At 36.6% G+C, this 17,860-nt stretch overlaps 1 protein-coding gene across 5 annotated transcripts; it reads right to left on the bottom strand.

Annotated features, from left to right (window-relative positions):
- Nucleotides 1–5,003: 5,003 nt before the first annotated feature.
- On the bottom strand, nucleotides 5,004–17,587 carry LOC136838780 (uncharacterized). 5 transcript variants are annotated; one of them, XM_067104301.1, is made up of 2 exons: nucleotides 17,437–17,587; nucleotides 5,004–9,956 (listed from the first exon to the last, which is right to left on the bottom strand). In XM_067104301.1, exon 2 carries the CDS (start codon nucleotides 9,640–9,642, stop codon nucleotides 6,742–6,744), a length of 2,901 nt encoding a protein of 966 aa, XP_066960402.1. In that variant the 5' UTR covers nucleotides 9,643–9,956; nucleotides 17,437–17,587; the 3' UTR covers nucleotides 5,004–6,741. The 5 variants fall into 5 exon arrangements, 4 of the variants coding, with proteins under 4 accessions (XP_066960402.1, XP_066960403.1, XP_066960406.1 ...); XM_067104302.1 differs by having other exon boundaries at nucleotides 17,149–17,576; XM_067104305.1 differs by lacking the exon at nucleotides 17,437–17,587 and adding an exon at nucleotides 10,891–11,388.
- Nucleotides 17,588–17,860: the final 273 nt, after the last annotated feature.

The following is a 17,860-nucleotide window of genomic DNA, read 5'->3' as shown; positions in this document are numbered from 1 at the left end:
TCGCCGTGTTTAGCACTAGCCCCTGGGGGGTCAATGTCTGGTACCGAAGTGTTCATGTCTAGAACAGCGAACCCGATTATTCCCATGTAAAGAATAACGAACTCAATAATCTTTTTGTAAAAAATAGCGAACCCTGCTGCGAGTGGTTTAGCTAATCTTGAAATGATCCAAACAAAATACAATACGGTGACGACAGAGAAACAAATAAACAAGACGACAGCGAGATAGAAGATAGGCCTTCCAGAGTTCGGTGATAAGCTTTCTTTACGCAGAGATAATTGTATATTTCTATTTAAAACTAGTAAATGAAGCAATCATAACTTAACTAGCTTAGTTAAAAACATAAAGAAATATAACAAAATACTATAAGGTAGAGAAACATATAATTATACATGACGACACCGTCTGTACTCTGAGGACCTTAAAATATACTCTGAGAATATATTTAAAGGACCTTGAATACACCGAAGAAGGAATCCGTAAGTGTTTTCAAGAGGACCACACCGAAAGACATCGTTTGGCCAAGAGCATTCTGGAGAAAGACAATGTTAACTCTTGGGTGGTCAGCTCTTGGCTGAAACTTTTTCCCCAGGGGGCCAACTGTTCCCCCAGCAGTGTCCACCCACCCCCCTTGGAGAAACACTTCTGGGCAAATGCGTAGCAGCTGACTCTGCCAAGAGTTGATCAATGGAATCTTGGTGGGCTGCCTTTGGACAACCAGCTGTTGGTCAAAAGTTTTTCCCACTTGTGGGCAAGTGTTCCCCCAGCACCTACCCCCTGGGAAAGTATTTCTGGCCCAACAGCTGACTGTTCGCCCAAAAGTGCTTCTGAAGAAGCATAGTGGGCAGCCTTGGGCCACCAGCTGATGGCCAAAAGTGTTTCCCCAGGTGGGCATATCCCCAACGCCTGCTTTCTGGAAAAACACTTTGGACTGTGAGGACAAGAAAGGTCAACTGGGTATTAAATTGTTTATTACCTGAACAGAGTGCGGACGGAAACGTGGTGTTCGACCCCCGAACGCCGTGACCCGCACTCTGAGTAATTTGTGTTTGTTGACAGACAAACAAATGGCAATTTTGAGAGACATAATAAATGTACAATGATGAAATACATATCGGCGGAAAGGCCAGAAAATTTTACGCATGACTATTTACATGAGAGTGTTGACATATTAAGAAATGCAATACATGACGTGATTGATGCGAAAATGAAGAGTCTGACATCTTTACAGGACTAATAAATTATAGCAACTGACTGTTTGCCCAAAATTGCTTCTGAAGAAGCCCGGTGGGCAGCCCCTGCGCAGCCAATTAATGGCCAAAATTATTTCCCTAGTTGGGCATGTGTCCTCCCAACATTTGCCCCCTGGGGAAACACTTCTGGCCTCACAACTGGCTGTTTGCCAGAAGTTCTTCTGAAGAAGAGCAGTGGGCAGCCTTCTATGGTCATAACGCTATTCGTTCCCTTGGACATTAAACGAAAGAATGGAAACATGAAACAAGCAATCCAATGAACTAAGCTACATACGAAACAGAAAAATTTCATTTGCGGAATATACAAATGCTTTGTCACGAAAAGTCGCTTTTCTAACTAAAAGAAAACTACATGCGATTTATACTTCATTTACCTTTGAAGTGATCACATGCTAAACAGAAATACATGACATATATTTAAACATCTTGCAGTTCCTCTCTCAAAGTGTTTAGCTTACCCTGAGGATATTCGCAGCCGACCAGGAGTCTCAGATTATTCATCTTTAAAGTGATAGAGGAGTTTTGTTTTAATTTTTTTTTTTTTTTAGATGGTGTCACGGCTTGAACTTTCGGTAAATATTTCTAAGTAGATATTAACTTGAGCTAAGCTAAGGGGATTGTGAGCGAAAAATAATGAGCGAAGTCCAGAAGCCCGTCAAAGCAAAAAAAGAATTAATATTTGGCAGGCAAATAAATGATCTTCCAGACCCGGGCACCAATAGGTTGAATTTGTAGAAAATTTCACAGAACAAGAGATTTGCCGTAAGCGTGCCTTACAACCTCTTAATTAACCATGACGCTCTAATTATCTAATATTTTACACTTGGTTAGCTACAGTTTTTATTTACCTGGTAACCCTGATATATAAGCTATTTTATTTCATTACCATGGGAGGTTTTGAAGTATTGCTCAATTAAGCTCCATATGGCGACTTGGTCGTTCACGTGTAAATTCACTTGTATACCATAGATGTTATTCATTTTATAACTGTTGTATTAAGGTAATATAGATAATGTATTTCTTGACTACAACTGTACACAAAAAAGAGAAACTTTAACTTTCTCGTATCATTAAGTTCCTAGAAATCTCTCTCTCTCTATCTATAACGTATTAGGTTTCCTTTTTGAACCAATTATTCACTAATGTTGTTATATATTATCCACCCTCAGGCTTGAAACTTATATTCAAAACATTTAAGTCTGGGTCAGTAAAGTAAGTAGGACTATACTTATATTTATTTTAGGCTGTCTGTTTACTTTAGAGCATTATTTTTCATTTATCTGTGCTACATCATTATTATGCTGCGATATATAATGATTTGCAATGCGTTGATCGGTATCTTAGTTATTAGGCTATTACCTTGTTTTATGACAACAGAGTCACCTACATCAGACTCTCATTCTAAAGGGAACTTGTAATTCCCATACAGCAGAAGATTGAGCATTAATCAAGTACTGATTAAGCATTATTTGGGTACTTGAAATAAACATTAACGTGGCACCGCTACCCACGAAAATGAATGTTAATGTAAAAATGTAATAATGAAAATGAATGACACCACCACGAATGGAAACTAGATTATGATGAAAAGGGAGGACAGTGAATAACCTTGCGGCAGAATGACAATGAAATGATCTGCGGTATTTGATGATACCTTTGTGGTAGATTCAACTGTTTGCCTCGTCATGTCTTTTCATTACTTCTCACAGGAATGTTGTTCCTTCCAGCTGCTCGTATTGCTCTCTTTGAAAAGACGTTGAACCTCGAGGATGCGAATTTAGAATGTGGTTTAACACTCACCATTTATGGTCCGTTAAAAAAAAAAACTCTCAGGGGCAAATGCTAATTTTGGTTTTAATTCTAAGCGTTTATAACATGCACTCTAGTTATCAAATTTTCATTTTAGTTAAACTTGAATGATTGTTTTTCTATTCACCACTCATATACAGCATATATATATATATATATATATATATATATATATATATATATATATATATATATATATATATATATATATATATATATATATATATGTGTGTGTGTGTGTGTATATATCTATACATATACAGTATTTGTATATATATATATATATATATATATATATATATATATATATATATATATATATATATATATATATTAGCAAAAAAAGAATACAGTATTATTTCCAGGAATTCTGTAAGAGTGGGAATGTGATTACCATTAACCGCATGTGAAGCCTTTTCCGGTATTTACTCTCTGCGACCCTTTACTAGGCTTACCTTTGCCTTGTATTATAACTGCATCTCAAACCACTGGCATTTTTCAGAGTAGACAGGCCATAGGCCTACTGCTCTCTACCTGGAGATAGACTCATCTGCCATTTTGGGGGCACTTTCTACCACCAGGGATTACCAGTGTGTGTGTATATTATATTATTATTATTATATATATATATATATATATATATATATATATATATATATATATATATATATATATATATATATACACCAGTATGTATATAACATGAATTCCTTCTTGAGAAAATGACAAACACTGTGATCTGATTTGTGTTCAAAAGAGTATTTACTGCGGTGAAAACTGGGTTTGTTATCAATAGTCTGGATCACAAACGTCATACAACCCAGGCCGCTTACAAATGGTAGTGGGTTTCAGTCAACCGACTGCTTTATTTCTCCCTTCATTCACTCGGCAATCCTTCACAAATCAGCAGAATTCCACACAGTAAGAAGCATTACTGCAAATGTATTTGGTCTCGTGCTTTACAATTAATACAAATCTATGGCGTCAAAACTGGTCCTTTCCTTTCTGGAAGGGATGAGTTCTCAATTTTGGGACGTCCTAACCTACTAAAGGCTTTTTAGCTTTTCACGATTGCTGATTGTTTCAGCAGACGAAACCTAGACATATCTGGGGTATAATGAGATCTGATGCATTTCAAGACACAAATGTTCCGTCCCAGTATCTGCGTTAAAGTCAGACCCAAAACACGTTGGTTGAAAAAACAATAATACCAAAACTTGCTGATTTCATGGCACCGCCACATATACTGAATTAAATAAAGAAACTGATTAAATCACGACGATAAAACTGGAAATCCCCCTAACCATCAGACGGCGAATGTTATCTTGAACTAAACAACAATCCCCTATGCAAAAGAAGCATTTTCATGACTTGCTGTGGTTTACAAAACCATGAAAAAGTTTGACACTCGTGATGCTATAATGTAAACCGTGGGGGCTATCCGTCGTTATCATGTTACTTACAACGCATCATGAATCTTGCATGTGATAACAGACACTTTTCTTGTCAAAGTTCAGGGTTGATTTCATGGTACCAAGAGGAAACCACAGAATTTAACTTCTTCGTACATTTCTTAAAGAAGGAAACGTATGGATTTTTGCGCGTTCAAGGAAAAACATGAACTTTTGGATGGTCGTCCAACACTACGAATCACCCCTCACTCTTACGAGTACCCCTAGTATTTTCCAGTTTAACTCTCTCACTCTTGGTAACTGTCAGTGAACGTTTGTATGAAAAAATAATTTAGCAGTAACTCAAACCCGTCAGTACCATGAAAATGTCAACATCACGTGCTTGATATAATCACACTTCCTCTGCCTTTGTGACACGGTTTAAAGGTAATTATTGTTCTATATTTTTTCAGCTCACCCAAGTAAGCAATTATCAAAACCAAAGTTGAAAGGCTCCATCGAAAGTTTTCAGGAAGAGTAATAAGCAGAGTCTGATTTCTGAATTTTTATTTGATATATAAATTATATACAAAGTACTGTAAGAAAAATACTCATCTTGAATTCTACTTTGAATTATCTCAAAGTGATTTATCAAATGGCTCATTGCCATAAAGAACTGTATCTTTGGTTAAATGTGCAAAACTTGATTAAGTAAAAAAGATACTGCAGAAATACCCAGGAATAACAGCTTTAAGAAACCTTCATTAAAAACAAATAGGCCTATATAACTGGGACAAACTGGCACAGCCGCAAAAACTGTTCATTAGATAACATCAACTCATAAGATGAGTAAAACACTTTCATTGTTTTTAGAAGACAAATCGAACGAGAGAAGTCATCTCATAGGACCTTTTGTCCACGCCTTTGTACAATGAAGAAAACATTTCGACCCACCCTTCCTGTTTTCCAATTACCTTCATAGGGTAAAACATTCATTTAATATAACAACATTTTGCCACTTTCACATCACTCAGCACACCAAGGGTAGAGTTATTAAATAAATCTGACGCAGTTCACCAATATCCTGACGTTTTTCAACTTCAATGATCTCTGAAACATGTTTCAAAAGGAAGTACATATCTCACAATATTTAAACTGGAAATGAGTAGTGCAATACTTTGTTATATACTCTCATGTTTCACAAATATTATTATTGTTTTTGACTGAGCTGGCTTTATGCCAGCACTGGCTCTTGCTCGTAGAGCAGCCCGTAATCTCAGTTCTTATGGTACACATACTACTTAAAGGTTATTGAATGTTTTGTGCATTCTGCAACATGTGATTGCACTATATGTATGCTGTATAACATGGAGGAAGACGGGAGAGAAAGGAGAGAACTGGAAGTACTCGCAGAAAGAAGACACAAACATAAATTGAAGAGGGACAAAATATACTGTGAATAAAGAAGAAACTACGGAAAAATATGAGACTTTAGCACCAAAATAGATGTCGCACGGGTACAGAAACACTTTATGACGTCATAATAAAGCGGAAAAATGTATATCAAAGGAAAAAAATAAATACTCGTACAATACAATAAATAACGTCATCAGCGCCTCCAACGCCGCGTGGAGCTAAGGGGCACTGTGAAATCCGTCTTTCATGTCTTTCCTGTGCTTTATTTTCCAGTTCAAGGGTTGATAGACCTGAAATATTTTAAGGCCTGGAGTCTGTCAATAAAAATAAAACAATGAAAACCAAGCTGGCGTGGCAGAAATGAGACTGGAACAAATTTCATGAAGAGGCAATTGCCATTCATATCAGAAATTCAGAAATAACATAGGGAAGGGTTAAATTACCTCAAGAATCTTACACACACACACACACACACACAGAGAGAGAGAGAGAGAGAGAGAGAGAGAGAGAGAGAGAGAGAGAGAGAGAGAGAGAGAGAGAGAGAGAGAGAGGCATAATACATGCTGTGCGTGAATGCAATATGAAATGAGGTTTGTCACCTAAAATGGCAGTAACTAAGAACAGAAGTACAGTAACAGTGACAAAATAAAAGGGAGGATGAAAAATGGGGTGGATATGAAGTGTTGGGAAAGATATAATGGTAACATCTTAAACTCATTATTGATAATTCTTCGTGACAGGACTATATGCAGCGACCAAAAATAATAGCAGGACGAATCTGACAAATATATCCTAACCGTATTACCTTACTACAAATGCACCGGATGATCTCGTTGCGGACTACGCTAACCTGACGTGTAAACATGGAAAAATCACGAATTACCCCAGCCAATTTTGATACGATATTTCTTCGCCAGACACTGCATCTGATCAACTGTTGCTGGATGGAGAGACAAAACTCGTATCGTTTTTATCGTGATATCAGAGGCTGCATGCAAAAATTCTTTCATCCCAGATATGGTCAAACTCGATGACTGAAAAATCACGGATGTGTAAGTTCGGTTCAGGTTGCCTACAACCTTACCTGCCCACACAGCATCCCTATCAGAGATGTTTGCTAATTTGACGACAAATTCTTTCTTGTAATGCAGCCGAGGAACATCTGCAGGGGATACATCTCTCTTGATATCGAGAAATAACTCTAAAAATTTCAAAGACCACCTTGCTTGAGGCTTGAACGTATTCTTCCAGTGTTCATGAGTTTTCATGCTCGCTTTCAGTGCGTGGAGTGCCTCCAGCGTAGACACCCTTATATAAAGTGACTGTACATTTGTTGCACTGCTGAGTGCCGCCATTAGAGCTTTTCCGGCATGGCCTTTAAATATTACCATACAGTTGCTCTCAAAAAGCGGGACTGTGTAACTATCATTGGTTTCCTGATGTCCCGGTGAATTAAATTCCTTTTCCACATAGAGTTTTACTTTGGTCTTCTGACTTGTTCCAATTAGCCTGAGTATTTCCTGTAACTCTTTACATTTACTAAAGACGGTGGTATAATGAATTTCCATTATCAGTTCCAAAGGAGAAGCACCTGTTGTTTTTAGTATATTAAGTTTGTCTTCAGTTTCCTCTTTCGGCTCTAAAGAGCTAACGATCCACACATTTGTCTGATTTACAACTGACCCTATCACCACAGACATAGAATATTCCCCTTCAGCCTCTCGCAGGAGTTTCCACCAAGTGCTACAATCACTAGGGTGTACTCCAATGTCAATTAGGAAAGCTGACTTTATTTGGCTCGCTACTGTCGTGTTAAGGTTTCCATTTCTCTTAAGAAGACCTGTGACATACATCAGAAGCTGTTGATACCTCGGGGAATCTATGACTTTAAAGATATCGGCGACTGAATTATTTTTTTCTACTTCTTCACTGATATACAAGGCGGCCAGAAATTCCTGGCTTGTTAAGTGATGGAATGAAAAGTAATACTTAGTTTCCACGAGTGTTTCTCTGATTTCACAGTTCAGAAAAGCAGACATGGTCTGAATGGGATCGATGTTCTCCTTTTCACACTGATTCATAAGATATCTTGACTGCTCTTCACTGATATGGAGTTCATCTTGACATAACATATTCCAAGCAACGCGACCAAGCTCAGTCAACCAACGACTGACCTTGCGGCTAAGAGATACAGTGTGGTCTGAGGCTGCTGCTTCTAATCGCGAAACTAATTTCCTCTGACATAAGTCGTAAATCCTACAATAAAGGTGTGTGAGGGTGGATATGGAAGTGACATCCACAGTGTCATCACACCAGAGTACAACCAAAAGTGAAAGTGACAAAGGAAGAGTAAGGTGGTTACTTATTGCCTGGCACGTAGTAGACATGAAATGTAAGAACCTAGCAGTCTGGCTTAAACGATTTTGAGCAACGGGGTATTTAACGGCAAAAACTTTGTTAACAAATTGCATTTTACCCTGTTCATCAAAACCTTCTATTTTGAGCACAATGTGGTCTTCTGCCATTTGCATCAACTCCAAAGTGTACTCTGGTCTCGTTGTTATAATGATACGGCTGTTAGTAAACTTATTTACAATTTCTCTTACAAGCATTTTGCCATGCACGCCTGCTTCATCCATCCCATCAATACAAAACAAAACATTCATTTCTTGTAACAAAGGAATGATATCAGATTCACTGAAGAGACGACACGTTGATTTTAGCAGCTGTTCTCTCAAAAACTGAACGAGTGAGCCACTACTTACTGTCCGTAACTCAATACCAATAACTATGTCTATTGAGGATAAACCAAAAATGGCCGGGGAATGACTGCACCATTCATGAAGAATATGGCGATGAAGAGAAGTTTTACCGGCACCCATTACTCCTGATATAATAACTAACCTTGGCACAAACCTCATTTTCATGAGATTGACATTCAAAATATCACACATTAAAATACGACATCCACTATTTACAATAACGAGAGTAGTAAAAATCCTGTCTACAGTAAATTCAGTAAACTTGTGATCACTTAACCATGAGCAAGGATTTAAGATCTTCGCATTAGCATATATACTCATCAGTTCTTGTCGACCTTCCATAATTAGTTTTGAGTGTTTTTGTTGCCTAAAGCACTCGACGTCTTCTAAATATGACTGAACGTCAGAAACCTCAATTTTCGCTTCCAACAGGTCCTCAAGACCATCTTTGATCTCTTTCAAATGACCGCTTATGTCCTCACCTGTCACAGAACACACGCCTTCGAGGATTTTCTCGCAGATGTCCTGTAAAGCGATAATACGATTCTGCAGATCTGCTTCTTCTACATCCAGACCCTCGTGGCACACCATATTTCTTAAATTTTTCAAGTCCCGTAGCTCTTGCATGAATGGCTCAGTTATGTTGCCCAAGATTTTCACAATGAGTTTAAACAGGAGAGTGATATCACATACAAAATGAGGTCCCTTCGGATCAGTTTTCAGAAGTTCTCTTTCCTGTGTTGTGAAGGCATTTCTGTACTGAGTCTGTGACCAGCCGAGAGTGTCATGCCAATAGTCATGCACCGGCAGGCTCCCTTGTTTGGTGTCCAATGTGGAGTAGATTGAGATAAACACAAGATGCAGCACCTGTCTGCCAAATGTATTGACAGCCTTGAAATACTTTCCAAAGAAAATATCACGGCGGGTGTAATTCCTGGATGGTTGCGTCCAGGGTCCTGGTTCCGTCATACCACTGTGAACTGAATTTCGAGTAGAGCCTTGAGTCACCATGATGCAAACTTCTCGATTCTCCAAAATGCATGGAATACACAATCATTTTAATTTTCATATACTTAGAAATGTGTTCATTATTATGGACACGGTGCCAAAACCTCAATTTTTGCTCTATAAGCTATAAAATCGTGGTACCACAATCACATTGAGCAAGGAACTGAGGACAAATAAATTAGCAACTAGCACGATTCACATTTGAAAATTTATCACAAACCACTGGTAAAAAGACGGAGTCTCTTGTTTCTTAAATATAACCCGGTCTAGTTCACAAGTCCAATGGGCAACCTCTGATGGCAGTGACGATCCAGAACCTGGAAAGAAACGTCATATTTAGAGGATATCTACCAGCAAAGCTTTCTAAAATTAGGGCTCAGACTAAGTGACAAAGACACAACATTTATATTCACAAGGCATTGCATCTATGACCCTTGCCTAATTAGACATTGCAGATAAAATGAGAAAGCTCCTGTATGAGAACAGTTATAGCATGGAGAGAGAGAGAGAGAGAGAGAGAGAGAGAGAGAGAGAGAGAGAGAGAAGGTTTAATGATGACAGCATAATATGTATTTGCATATTTTGATTAATGTTATTTTGCAACACTAACATTCCACATCTAATCACTAGCTCCGGTTTTAACGCAATAATTAGGGGACAACAAGTCATATTTTTTAATCTTCCACATGTTTTCTAAGGGGGAAACAAGCATACAAAAACAAACAAAACACCAGTCTATCATTGAAGAAGACACAAAGCAACAGACAAAGAGACTTTCAGTAAACCTACAAATTAAAATTTATGGAGAAATTAGTACTTATAATTATATAAAAAAAAGCGTCGATGAGTAAAATTAGCGCGTCATTTATGAGACGGTGATGCTATCCCCACCTCAGAAAGTCTCTAACTGCGTCAGAGTAACTTATCTTAAGAAAGAAAAGGTCACTGGTCTGTGGTTTTCCCGTTAGTTTACGGCAGCAAAGAAAACTGAAACTTCATTACTTTTCACGGCTTCATTCACTGGCGTCGACTTCATAACGATCGGAAAACCTAGTGCTAGGCCTAGGATGCTCTCTGTGTGGAAGTGGGAAGGACGCTGGTGTGATATCCGCGACTTCATCCTTCGTAGATTTACGTTGAACAGATCAAAGGGCACCGCCTTATATATCTGTGTTAGTAAAGTACTCACATCCTACGCAAAAAAAAAAAATCCATTTAAAACCAAACTTAATAATTCCATACAAAACCAACCTGAATCGTGAATCGATGGATGAATACCTCCAAAGATTAAATTACGTTACGCAATGTAACGGAAATCCACATCAGTTGCGAAAAAACTTCAAGTTTTCATACAGCCGACGACACGACTGAGGTCTTGAGGATTTACATATAACTGTGCTTGACATCCTTGGGTCTTAATTTCGGAAGATGCGAGGCCTATGAACGAAATAATACAGAAATGCTTGCAGCTGCTAGCCACTTGACAGGGTTTTAAACAAGCAATGATATCACTAAATGCCCAACAGTTATACACGTCGGTGTGCGTGCGCATTTCTCACACATACGCAGCTGTGTAAGAAGAAAAGACAGATGCGGTTTACTAGTGAACTGGCATCATAAAGGGCTGTTCTGAAGTGCAAAACGGAAGCAATGTTCAACCTTCAAGCTAATGCTTGAACTTGAACCGACTTAATAGCATCGGCGGACTATCTTACACTCTCTTTTTCCCGGGATCTTTAAACTAACTCCGGCTTCCTTTTCGTTCCTAATGACACTCCCGAAGAAGCTTCTGAATCATCACGCAGACCGGAAAGTAGATTGAAATTTTCTTCTCCGTTCACTCAGTTATTTCGGGGACCAATCTTTTTCCGTTCACTCTCTAATATTTTTTGCAAAACATTTTCAAGTAACTGCAAAAGACATCGACGACTTCAGTGACACCTGATAGGTAAGGTCAATTTCCTCGAAAAAAAAAAATGTCATCGATCTTGCATTATCTATCTATCTATCTATCTATCTATCTATCTATCTATCTATCTATCTATCTATCTATCTATATATATATATATATATATATATATATATATATATATATATATATATATATATAATAATAGAAATGGACCTTCTGACACTGACATTTTCAGTTCACTATCAAAGTTCTTGGCAGTTACTGATGTAGATCGAAGCAACCCTCTGTAAGAACATCTATGAAAGTAAATTCATAGATACTAGAGAAAAGATGTTGCTACGTAAGATGACTCCAGTATCTACAGTACACAATGTTGCACGACTGTCTGTAAGAGAGTACTCCACACCAACAAGGCTTAAAACACACCCCCGACACAGAGAGAGAGAGAGAGAGAGAGAGAGAGAGAGAGAGAGAGAGAGAGAGAGAGAAGTCCGTTCTCTTGAGTAATACAGGTGTGGGAAATACCAACAGCTTCGATTTCGAGGAAAGGGAGAGAAGTGGTAACTCCTGTTTCATATATATATATATATATATATATATATATATATATATATATATATATATATATATATATATATATATATATATATATATATATATATATATATATATATATATATATATATATATATATATATATATATATATATGTGTGTGTGTGTGTGTGTGTGTGTGTGTGTGCGTGTATAAAATGAAAGGATTAAAGAGTGTTTATAAAAGCTCTGAAAACGAAACTGTTGATGGTGCCGAGGGAAAGGTAAGCTGCGATGAAAAAAAAAAATATATATATATATATTTTCTTATGCTTATAGTTTTAATCTGTATTTCCAAACGCTGGATTAACGGCGTGTTGTTTAAGCCTGCAGGCCAATATGGCTTCGGTTAAAATGAATCTTGGAACGTAAATCTTGGTAACCTTTACGAGTCAAAGCGGATATTGGTTCATACTAATGCGGGTGATTTCGCGCCTCTGGTATTATCTGATATCCCTTATCAGTTAGGTACCGACGATATACTTAAGTAAGCCTAAGATCAAAGCAAAGATAATTCATACTTCTCCTGAGCCTGGTTTGCCTCGTTTTTACGGGACTGAAAATCATTCTCATGAAATCTGAATTAGCCAAGATAACACGGGAAGCTATTCCTCAGTTAGGCTATTCCGTTAGACTCTTTGTTGTAATAATAATAATAATAATAATAATAATAATAATCGAGATACCAAACTTGGCGGGTTACTCTTGTCATACTTTGGTTTAACAAAAAAGTCAAGTTCCGCTTATGGCGTTCACTCGTGACTCATTGATTATAGCTTTGAAAAAAAAAAAAGAATGGTAAATACCAACCACTCTTTCAATCTAATCTTATCACCTTTGCCGTGAGGCGCAATTACCTGGAGTGCCCAAAATGTAAAAAAAAAATGACAGTAATATACTTTATTTTACTGGGTAAAGGCTGTAATGAATAGCGTTGTAAAGCCACTCTCTCTAGACCGTGTATCGCTGGAAAGGAAATTTATTGTAATTTTGCGTAGTGTAAGCTATTACCTATCTGTTACTATTATAGGTAAATAATTTTTTCCAGCGCAGCATAGAAATTTATTACCTATAAAATTGGGCTGATTTACATTTTTGATGTAGCTAATTCAAGTGCAATTACTTTGCTTTAAAATAACACCAAAAGTCAATATTCTCGCATGAACACTAACCGACGAAAGAAAAAAATAGCTAAATGAGTTTTCAATAAAAGGTCATAAATTCTTTGTATCTTTTCTTTTTTGTTTTGCTGCGCATAGCTAGCATCAAGAAATTACAATTAAATCTACCTTGCTGTTGAAAAATATTTTTCTATGGTAAAATAAAAATAAAAAAAACTCGAAATTTTCTTTACTAACTCACCTGCACTGTGCAGAAGACCCTTTACTACACATAGGCTACAGCATTAAGATACTGAAATACCATCGTGTTATGCTTCTTTCCAAGCTTTAGTTTAGTTTAATAGATGGTACACACCTATCCCTTGCCCGCCTTATTTGCCACTGGGTCAGATTTTTGAGTATGTAATGAAGTGATAAGACCAGCGTTCAGATGCTGAAATCTCAGTATCTTACTGTTTCTTTTCAACCTTCAGTTTGAAAGATCTACTGTCAGCATGATGGAATATAGAATTTTGGCCCAAGGCCAAGTACTTGGACCTGAGGTCATTCAGAGCTGGAAGGGAAATTGATAATCGAAAGGTTTTAAAGGTGAACCAGGAGGAAAACCTCGCAGTTGCACTATGAAACAATTGTGAGAAGAGGATGGAAAGTAAGAAGGAAGAAAGAGAATATGAACAGAGGTACAGTAAAAGGAATGAAAGGGGTTGCAGCTATGGGCCGAAGAGACGCTGCTAAGAACCTTAAGTAATGCCCACAGTGCACCACAAGAGATGCACTGACGGCACTATCCCCCCCCCCACCGGAAACTATCAGCACGATGTAAATCTTCTACAATCTATCTGCAGGATGCCTGGAGCGTAATGCAATGATTCGGTCAACATCAAGATGGTGAAATTTCAGTTAGCCTCTGGGTTGTGAATCCTGAGACAGGGTTCCTGTTGAGCACTGATATGGTAAGGTCAATGTTAAGAAGTTATGTTCTAGCTTAACAACTGTAATTATCATAGTGTACACCTACATCATCTGCAACATTTTTAACCAAGATGCAAATCTGTTTAGATGCTGAAATTTCAATGCTCTGTTACTTTCCAAATTTTAGTTCAATAGTTGTAATATTATCTTAGTGTAAACCTTCTCCTGCTTATGTACATGATTTTTTGATCGTGTACTAATCTACGGGCAGTGTGTTTAGCTCATAGTTAACCAATAAAGTCAGAGTTAAGATGAAATTTCAATGTGCTTCTGTTATTTCTAAATGGAAAGGCTTGAAATGAAAGGTCTCAGTGAGTATATTACAAAAAATGTAATTTCAACTGCTCCTGTGGGGGTGTGGTTGCAAGAGGCCATTAGGGAAAAAATGTCAGTGGTTAGAACATTATTTAACATAACAAATAAAAATCTCTCTGGGTGGATGATGAAAAGGCAATTTAAAATTTGTCCCTCTTGGAGGGGCTTGGTCAGTGAGGTCAAAATGGAAACGCATATAGCCTTGTAGATTGTAGAAGGTTTACATTATGATTAAGGTGACTTATATTTTCTTCAGATCTAATGTAGTAAAATGAAATTATCTGGCTTTTCAATGACACAAAAACGGTATCCTAGCATGAAAACTAACTTTACCTAGACCAATCAGAAAATATCTATCTATCTATCTATCTATCTATCTATATATATATATATATATATATATATATATATATATATATATATATATATATATATATATATATATATATATATATATATATATATCAAACAGCGTGGCCACAGCCAAATATACATCAATGGGGAGGTGGACATAAAGACTTGTTAAAAAGGGTCAATTTATTTCCGACGTTTCGTAATGTCTTCATTACATTTTCGAGGGCTGTACAAAATAAGTAACAAATTACAAAAAACGCTATAAATTTAAATTTAAAACATTAAAATTGCACAATGGATTACAAATTAAAAAATAAAAAAATAGAAGGAACAATTAAAAAGGACACCTTAAAAAAAAAAATATATCTAAAAAAATGTATATATACAGTATAAAAAGTAAGCAGATCTGGAGCAACCTATTCAGTGGCAATGTTAAAACTGAACAGACACGAAAGACTAAAGAGAGGTACAGTGTGCCGGCAGAGGTTTGTCTGTATAACAAGGGGACGAGTTGTTTAATCATTAACGATTCCAAAATGGCCCATTCATGGCTGCTAGAAGCTCGCCCTAAAACAGAAAAGTTCTTATTTTCAAATGAGGTTTTACACATTCTAGAATGATTTCTAATATTCAAAAACCCTGGGTTTGCAATTTTACTGCCTGTCCTATGGCTTACTCCACGATGAGAGTCTATGCGTACCTTCATTTTTTAATTTGGAATCCATTGTGTAATCTTAATTTTTAATTCTAAATTTATAGCCTTTTGTAATTTATGTTATTTATTTTGTATAGCACTCTAAAATGTAATGAAGACATTACGAAACGTCGGGAATAAATTGACCCTTTTAACAAGTCTTTATATCCGCCTCCCCATTGAGATATATATATATATATATATATATATATATATATATATATATATATATATATATATATATATATATATATGTATATATATATACATGCAAACATTACACCTTGGTACACCTTGCTGTAGCCGAGTTTTCCATTCAACGATATTTTCTGATTGGTTCAGGTAAAGTTAGTTTTCATGCTAGGATACCGTTTTTGGTGTCATTGAAGGGCGAGATAGTCTTATTTTACTACGTCAGAACTAAAAGAAAAAAAAATCAGTCACCTTAAGCATAATGTAAATCTTTTACAATCTATCTGTTTTTCCATTTTGAACTCACTGACCAAGCTCCTCCTGTATGTTTCACCTGTGTGGATCAGTTGGTAGCACCCTTGCCTTTACTTTGAGAGACGGGTTTGATTCCGATGTGTCAAATTTATTTCTGAGAAACACATGATTAGAACCATTGTATATAATTATATAAATATAAATATATATATATATATATATATATATATATATATATATATATATATATATATATATATATATATATATATATGTATATATATATATATATATAGAGAGAGAGAGAGAGAGAGAGAGAGAGAGAGAGAGAGAGAGAGAGAGACTGTAGAACAAACTTTATTAAATACGCTCCCTATAACTTATTTGTTTTAAATTATAATATAAATCAGTATTTTATCCATATATTTTAATTCAATAAGTTGAAATATTCGTTTTATGAACAGCTTGAATAAAATAACCAAACCTACAAACAAGTTTCATGTTAGTAACAATCTACCCATTTGCCGATTGCATCATCCTGGCGGTCAACTGCATGGTGATATTACACTAAATATAATATTAATATACTACAGTAACAACAATGAATTGGGAACTTAAGGAGCTTGTCTACACCATTACTGTAAGTTCTGCGTTCCCAAACCTAGTATTTTCATATGGGCTGTAAGTCAATTGCTTAGAACCCAAGAAAATGAAAGTAATTATGGATTTGAATGCAACAGCGCAAAAAATTATCAATGTACGACTTCAACATTCCATTCACAAAAACACTTCTTACGTTTCGTCGTTTCTCAAAAACAGTAAGATGTCAAGGAACTCTTAAACGAAACACACTAACTGATTCATATTTTGGAGGGCAACATGGCCAATTATCTATACCCTTCTGTGGTCACATTCCTCCACAAACACGTCACTCTTATGTAATGTTTGTTGTTAGTCACCGTTGTTCTACTATATACTTGGTCACAATGCAATGTAAGTGGGCAGTGGCCTACATGAAGGACGTTTTCAGTGAAATGTTCTTAGACATAGCTTAATATCACTTCACTTCATATACACAATAGCGATATTTACAAGACAAACCTGCGCCTTCAGAGCTCAGAAAACACCCGCTGTGCATAGTGCCATTTTGTGATGCACAGTGTTCTCGAAATCAAATGATCACTTCAACTGGAAAAAGTCATACAATAACAGCAGTTACAGCAATCGCTACGAGGATTCGGTTTTGCACTGTTCTTTGGAAATTCCCTTTTCTGACAGCAGGGCCATGGCTCCCCAGCGGCGGAAAACCGTATTTCCCAAGTAGCCGCTAAGGCTCATGTCATGGTTACAAACAAACAACAATTGTGCCTGTGATAATTCACTATTTACCTTAAATCAGTAACAGTCTATCATACACACTTTGTGAATCACTAATGTCCAACACATCAATCGTCCTTGGGGAACTCCAGCAACACTGAGTGCGTACTGCCGAATCTTTTGTGGTCCAGAAGGGTGACGGGGGAGTGTGTGACCATGTCTTGAGAGATGGAAAAGTTTCCAACTACTAAATACTATGCAATTTAACACAACGATAGAATTCTGGGATTATACCCCGATTGCAATTCACATAAATATGGAATCATATTAAATACAGAGTATTAAGTCTATTATTCACGATACAGTATCAAGTAAAATTCACAAAAAATGAGAAATGGTTTGTTATTGTGGCACCTACACCTATACATCTGAGATGCTAATTGTGACTTTTTTCTCCAGTTGCTTACTACTTATGGAATAATATTTTCCAAGCCTA

This window comes from Macrobrachium rosenbergii, chromosome 5 (assembly GCF_040412425.1).
Source record: "Macrobrachium rosenbergii isolate ZJJX-2024 chromosome 5, ASM4041242v1, whole genome shotgun sequence".
Lineage (NCBI taxonomy): Eukaryota > Metazoa > Arthropoda > Malacostraca > Decapoda > Palaemonidae > Macrobrachium > Macrobrachium rosenbergii.
This window is presented reverse-complemented; position numbering and strand designations above follow the sequence as displayed.

Excerpts from the sequence above, each read along its gene's own strand:
- LOC136838780 (XM_067104301.1), bottom strand. The coding sequence starts at position 9,642 with ATGGTGACTCAAGGCTCTACTCGAAATTCAGTTCACAGTGGTATGACG.